Genomic DNA, 7,500 nt, shown 5'->3' with positions numbered 1-7,500 from the left:
TTGTGGTGTTGATATTGGTCTGTGTTGTAGTGATGATGGTGGTAGTTGTGGTAGCGGTGGTCATAGTTCTGGTATTGATGTTGGTAGATACTGTAGTGGTGATGGTGGTAATTGTGGTAGTAATGGTGGTTGTTGTTTCAATGGTGGTGGTAGCTGTGATGGTGGTAGTTATGGTGTTAATGCTGGTAGTTGTGGTAGAGATGGCGGTAGTTGTGATAGTAATGATGGCTGTTAGTAGTGGTAGAGATGGCGGTAGTCGTGGTAGTAATGATGGTAGTTGTGTTCATGGTAATGGTAGTAGTGATGGTGGTAGTTGTGGTAGTAGTGATGGTGGTAGAGGTAGTTTTGATGATGATGGGACAATTGTGGTGTCCCAGATGATAATGCCAAACCCCATTTTCTTCCCATCATGTCATTTTTTTTTCTCCTCCATTTGCTTCTTTTCCTCCTTTATTTCACCTGTCTTCTCTCATGTCTTCCCTCCACCTCCTCCCATTTTCTCTTATTTTCTGTTTTCTTCCTCACCTCTTTTCTTCTTGCCTTTCACTTCCTCTCTTCCTTCCTCCTCTGAGGTGGAATCAGAAAGGGGTTTCTTGTTAGTAGGATTTCAGGGTTTCTTGGATTCATTGGTTGATTGATTGATTGATTAAGAGAGACAGACAGACAGACAGAGACGCACGCACGCACGCAGACCAGCATGTCACCATCTGTTTGTAGGTCAGTCTCACTGTACGCATTTATCTGCCCAAATCAGTCATCCCCTTCCCTCAGATAGAAAAAAAAAAATCTTTTCAATTGCATGCATAATGAGGTCAGGTTCCAAGGGCCAAACAAAGCACAATCACCCCAATTTGCCAAGGATTGTGTTGCGGGGCGTGTGTAATTCCCTACCAGTGGCTGTTGCTGTTATTTTCTCTCCCGTATTAGTTCCGGGTTGGCGAAAATAATGCCAGATAAAAGTGTCATTGAAAAGTGTTGGAAGGGTATGAAGTGTTGGTGTATTTCGCCGGCTTGGGTTAGTTACTGTTGTGATTTATCGGGTGGTGTTTTTTGGTGTGAGAAGACGGTGTGGTAATGATAGTAGTAATGGTGATGATGATGATGTTATTTCTGTTTGTAGTATGATGCTAATGATGATGATATTATTATGTGTGATATGATGATAATTATGGTGATGTCTGTGTGTTGTATGATTATGATTATTATTATTTTATTATTATTATTTTAATTGTTTATTATTATTATTACTTTTATTATTATCATTATTACTATTACACCGTAGGCTGTGAAATTAAAAAAACACCAGATTAATTGATTTAAAGCGAGAAATTAATTACATTTATATTGGGTCCGGTATTTTACGGCACAGACTTTAAAAATCTAATGATCTTGCCATGTAATAGATAGATAGATAAAGAAAGATAGATAGATGAGTAAATAGGTAAGTAGATAAATAAATTAGTAAATAAAATAAATGAATAAGTAAGTAGGTAAATAAGGTACATAAATAAATAAAATGTCATAAATAAATAGAATAAATAGGTAAATAAAATAGATACAAATAAATAAATAAATAAAGGAAATACAGTACCACCATTTACAATAATTACCAGCGTGCTACACAACCGAGGCATTACAGGAAATTGTACTCTTGGTCTTTTTTAGTACACTCAGAGTAGCCTACATAGAACAGTACAAAAAGTGCTCCAGTATCATAGAGTACAATCTTAAGCAGAAATTCGTGTACACTCCTGGCTATCTGTCTATCTATCTGTATGTATGTATCTCTCTATCTCTCTATCTGTTTTATCCATTGTCTCTGTATCTATCTGTGTGTGTGTGTGTGTGTGTGTGTGTCTGTCTGTCATTCTTTCGATCTGTCTCTCTGTCAGTCTTTCGATGTGTCTGTCTGTCTGTCCTTGTGCTTGTATGTGTATGTATGTATATATGTATGTAGGCAATTAAGATGTCATTAGTACTTTCCTCATTGCCTTAATTAGGCCCCAAATGAGGCTTTAGACAGAGGACGTGTTTTCAAGTGTATATCTTTTTTCTTTTTTGTGTGACCTCATGTTAGTCTTTTTTTTCTTTTTCTTTTTTCTTTCCCGTTTTCTGTTTTCTTTTTTATTTTCGTTTTTCTTTCCTGTTTTCTTTTTTATTTTCTTTTTCTTTTTTCTTTCCTGTTTTTTTTCTTTTTGTTTCCTGTTTTGTTTTATTTTTTCTTTTCTTTTTTCTTGTTTTCTGTTTTCTTTTTTCATCTTTCTTTTTTCTTTCCTGTTTTTTGTTTTGCTTTTTTTTTGGGTTTTGGTGACGTCATTTTCTTTTTTAGATTTTATTTTAAATTAGGAGTGACTTGAACTGGAGGGGTTAGCTTTTTTCATTTTTTTTTTTTTTTTTGGGGGGGGGGTTTTGGTGGCGTCATTTTTTGTGTTTCTGTTTTTTGACTTGAACTAGAGGGGTTATATAGGGCCTTCCTCAACCCCCCTCCCCTTCACTTCGAGGATTTTTAAAAGTGCAAAAAATCGTGTGAAAGAGAAATTAGTTAGCTTTCGTTAACCCCTTCAGTTCGAGTTTATTTCTAAGTTTAAGAAGAGTGAGAGAGATAGATAGATAGATAGATAGAGAGAGAGAGAGAGAGAGAGAGAGAGAGTAATCTAAGTTATTAAGACTTCTTCCCATCTTCTCTGCCTGTCTTAAGTGGATAAATGACACTTTATGGAGAGTACGTGCAGTTCTAATTAAGCTGGTTCTCTAAAATACTTCCCTTTGATGATGATGATAGTGATGAATTTTGTGATGATACTGATGATGATGATTTACTTACTCCTGTGTCTGTCTGTCTATCTGTCTCTGTATATATGTCTATCTGACTGTCTGTCTTATCTCCCTGTCTATCCATTCATCTTTATCTGTATCTCATTCTGTCTGTCTCTGTCTGCTACCCATCAATCATTCTATCTGTTATTTATTTATTTGGCTGTATATCCATCCATCCATACTTTCATCCATCCATCCATCCATCCATCAGGCAGTCCAGTTAACTATCCTCCGTTCATAGTCAATCACCAATCACCATATATATATTTTTCACTGATTAACCCCCTCTCCCTGTGCTGTTCATGGTATAATTTTATTCAGTCTGTTCATTCAGTAACCTTTCTCCCTCTGATCACCTTCGTTCACTCGTTAACCTCCTCCCTCTGTTCACCTTTGTTCATTCGTGAACCTCCTCCCTCTGTTCACCATTGTTCATTCGTTAATCCCCGCCCTCTGTTCACATTTGTTCATTCGTTAACTCCCTCCCTCTGTTCACATTTGTTCATTCGTTAACTCCCTCCCTCTGTTCACCTTTGTTCATTCGTTAACTTCCTCCCTCTGTTCACCTTCGTTAACTCGTTAACCCTCTCCCTTTGTTCACCATTGTTCACTCTTTAACCGTTCTACTAGCGTTCTCCTTTGTTCCTGCATTAACCCTGTCTCTCCCTCTGTTCTCCCTTCAGCTGAACATGATCTTCCTGCTGAACATAATCCGGGTGCTGGTCACGAAGCTACGCCAGAGCAACAGCAGCGAGGCACTCCAAGTCAGGTACGTCAAATCCGGCGCCAAAATTCGAATCCCTGAGTGGCAGATGGATTTTTTTTTTTTTTTTTTTTTTTTTTTTTTTTGGTGTTTCCCCTTTCCTTCTGTCTGTACCACTTCGCCCCTTCACGCCGAGGACGTGGTTTATTTTCTTTAGATTAGGAAAAAAAAATGTAGGAGTAACTTAAGATTTTATCTGACCTCTTCTGCTTGTAAGATAGCTCTGGACTTTTAGAGAGAGAGAGAGAGAGAGAGAGAGAGAGAGAGAGAGAGAGAGAAACCATATATTGATATTGGTGGCTGGATAATGTAATCGCTCTCTTTTGATGCAGATTTTAGTAACTTGGTGTGTGTGTGTGTGTGTGTGTGTGTGTGTGTGTTTTGTGGTGCGGTGTGATTGTTTGGGGATGGTAGCGAAGTTGTTTGGCGTTGTGGTGGTGGTGGTGTATTGTTAAAGTGCGTTGTAGCTGTGGTAGTGTGGTGATGCTTTGTGGTGGTGATGGGTGTTTACTTTGTGGTGTAGGTGTGGTGGTGTGGTGAGGTTTTGTGGTGCTGGTGTGTTGTTACTGTGTGGTGTTACTACGTGGTGTTGGTGTGGTGGTGTTATGAGGTTGTGTGTGTTGATGTGGTGATGGAGTGTGGTGTTGGTGTGGTGAGGTTGTGTGGTGTTCGTGTGGGAATGGAATGTGGTGTTTGTGTGGTGGTGTGGTGAGGCTATGTGGTGTTGGTGTGGTGATGGTGTGGTGTATAATAGTGACAGAAAACGTTTTATTAAATGTGGCAGATGGATGTGTGAGTGAGTGGTTGAGGATGAGTGCTGAAGTGAGACAAGGGTGTGTACTGTCCTTGAAAATAGAGAACATGGATAGATAGATAGATAGATAGATGATTGGTTCGTTGGATGAATGGATGGATAAATGGATAGGTGAATGGATGGATGGGTCAATGGATGGATGGATGGATAGACATAGATACATAGATAGGTAGGTAGGTCGGCAAATAGATACATAGATAGATAAATAGATAGACGGTAGATATAACCAATAACTATAATTATAACTGCCTAATGAACCTTTTCCCCTCTCCCTGCATGCTCTTTGGGCGTACCATCATGGCGGACCCCTGACCTCACGAAGCAGGAAGGCAGTGAAGGCGGCCATCGTGCTGCTCCCCCTCCTGGGCATCACCAACGTGCTTAACATGATGGTGGCGCCCTTGGGAAGATCGGCAGCAGAATTTGGCCTTTGGTCCTATGCCACGCACTTCCTCACCTCCTTCCAGGGCTTCTTCATCGCGCTGCTGTACTGCTTCCTGAATGGCGAGGTGAGAGAGAGAGAGAGAGAGAGAGAGAGAGAGAGAGAGAGAGAGAGAGAAAATCGTCATCCCATTCTTATCTGGACCCAAGAAGTTTCCGAAAAATGACAAACTTGTTCAAAAAATATACATATCATCTCACCAGCCTTCCTTTCCTCCCTCCTTCCCTTTTCCCTCCCCCTCCCTCCCTCCCTCCCTCTTTCTCTTCTTCCCTCCTTCCCTCTGTGTCTCCTCCTTCCTCCTTTGCTTCCAGTTCCCCTTGGCGTTCTCTTTCCTTCCTCTCCCTCTTCTTCCCTCTCTCTCTTTTCTTTCCCCTTCTTCGCTGCTTTCTCTCTCTCTCTCTCTCTCTCTCTCTGTCCATCCATCCATCCATCCCCCACCCCTTAATTTCAGTGTCTTGTGAAGGTAAGTTTTGAGAGAGAGAGAGAGAGAGAGAGAGAGAGAGAGAGAGAGAGAGAGAGAGGGAGGGGGGGGGCTGTAGAGGCAGTGAACAAGAGGTAATGGAAAAGAAAATTTTGAGTGAGGGAATTATAGGAAAAATGTGTGTGTGTGTGAGAGAGAGAGAGAGAGAGAGAGAGAGAGAGAGAGAGAGAGACCCTGATTACCTGTCATAGTAGTAAGGTTTGAAATCCTACACTTTAACACTCATCTTTCAGCTTTATCGCGTTACAGGCAGTACCGTAATTTAATCAGCGAGTAAAAAATCTACCTTCACTCTCCCTCCACCACCTCAATTATTTTTTATATATTGAAAGAGCAGACCAGTCGTAATAGGGAAAAAAATAGAAAAAAATTGTATCAGTAAGTCTATGGAAGGATTTTTTTTTTTTTTTTTGACTATGCGGAGTCTGTTCACCCCGATGATCTGGTTAATTTATTCTTCACTTTTTTTTTCAATTTTGGAAAGGCCTCTCGTACTGAAGAGGTTAATTGAGCTATATCTGACCTATCTTTTTAAAAAATCTATCCTTATCTAACCTCTCTTTTTAAATATCTATCCTTATGTAACCTCTCTTTTTAAATATCTCCCCTTGTCTAACCTCTCTTTTAAAAATCTATCCTTACCTAACCTCTCTTTTATAATCTATCCTTATTTAACCTTTTACAAAATCAATCCTTATCCAACCTCTCTTTTTAAAAATCTATCCTTATCTAACCTCTTTCTAAAAATCTATACCCTCTCATTTTGAACATCTATCCTTTTGTATCTCTCTTTTAAAAGTCTATCCTTATCTAACCCGTCTTTTTAAAAATCTGTTTCTGAAGGTGACTGAATCGTCTGGAACAGGGATGTATCGGATATCCGCATCCGCGCTTATGTAAAAATAGACATTCGCATCCGCATCTGCATTGGCATTTCAATAAGCATCCGCATCCGCATTTGAACGAGACATAAAGAGGATGTGGTGGATATACAAAATACTATGCCTTCGTTGTAAACAAAAACATTAGAGTTTTTCCGTGATGCGACTTGCTTGTTGTGTTTACTGTTTACCCTGGTAGGCGGTGATAAGGGCGAAAATTTTGTAGTTATTCTATAGTGCCTTGGTCTGCACAAGACCAGAGTGCTGTGACTAACTCCACCAAGTCGATAAGAGTCGTATGGGTAATACGCTTACCTTGGTACTTTGTAATGTCTAACAGGGTTAATAGGAGTCAAAATGCATTTATATTGGTGTGTATGGCTCTGTGCGTGTGTGTGTTGTGGAGACTATGGCTAGGGAAGTGTCACAGTAAATTAAAGAAAGGTGCTGAAAGTACCGCTGTCTGAAAACACTATTTTTACAGTAGCTGAGTTCATTATGAATATTTTAAAAGTAGGAAAAGATCAGTTCCCAAGGCCGGGATAAGGGATAGGCAGCTGTCTGCAAAGGCCGAGCTTTAGTTAAATGATTATGCAACAATATATCCTGAAAACATCAGCATCCGCGAGGATGTCATAGTTTCACATCCGCATCTGCATCTCCATCCGCAGTTTTTAGAAACAGACATCCGCATCCGCAAGATACAGAAACATGATATCCGCATTCACATCCGCATCCGCGGATGTTTAAATTCTGACATCCGGTACATCCCTTGTCTGGAAGTAACGTAAAATTTTAAATAGGTCCTCAAACTGAAGGGGTTAAATCATTATTAGTCAACCCTTTCAGTACGATGACGTCCATTTTAATTTTGCTGTGAGACGATTTTTATTTTGCTGAGAGATTTTATTTAAGTCTATCTATCAGTCTTTATCTGTCTATCTGTCTGTTTATCTGTCTATCTATATATTTATTATATTTTTGATTATTTCCCAATTCATTTAATCATCTCAGTAATTCAAAGATTGTAATTATTTCACTATATATTTTTAATTTATATATAATTATGTACTCCTTTATGTTGCTAGAGATTTTGACTTTGATTCAGCACAGTATTACACGACAGATTTTTTTTTTTTTTTTTTTTTTTTTAATTTAATATAAGTTTTTGATTCCTTGGTTTAATATATTAGTTCACAACAGAATTTTTTAAATGATTTTTCGAAATTTAATATAAGGTTTTGGATCATTGATTCAGCATATTATTACACGACAGAATTTTTTTGTGATTTTTCGAAATTG

The 7,500-nt window shown here is 38.8% G+C and overlaps 1 protein-coding gene across 1 annotated transcript in view; it reads left to right on the top strand.

Moving 5' to 3' along the window:
* LOC145410957 (PDF receptor-like) overlaps nt 1-7,500 on the top strand; it is a 131,794-nt gene that overhangs the window by 122,500 nt on the left and 1,794 nt on the right. The window contains exons 6-7 of the mRNA XM_080281012.1: nt 3,501-3,586; nt 4,720-4,903. Of these exons, the coding sequence (XP_080137138.1) occupies nt 3,501-3,586; nt 4,720-4,903 (270 nt within the window). The remainder of the gene's footprint in view (nt 1-3,500; nt 3,587-4,719; nt 4,904-7,500) is intronic.

This window comes from Coenobita brevimanus, chromosome 87 (genome assembly GCF_032717465.1).
Source record: "Coenobita brevimanus isolate Jiangsu-jjx chromosome 87, ASM3271746v2, whole genome shotgun sequence".
NCBI classification, from domain to species: domain Eukaryota; kingdom Metazoa; phylum Arthropoda; class Malacostraca; order Decapoda; family Coenobitidae; genus Coenobita; species Coenobita brevimanus.
This window is presented reverse-complemented; position numbering and strand designations above follow the sequence as displayed.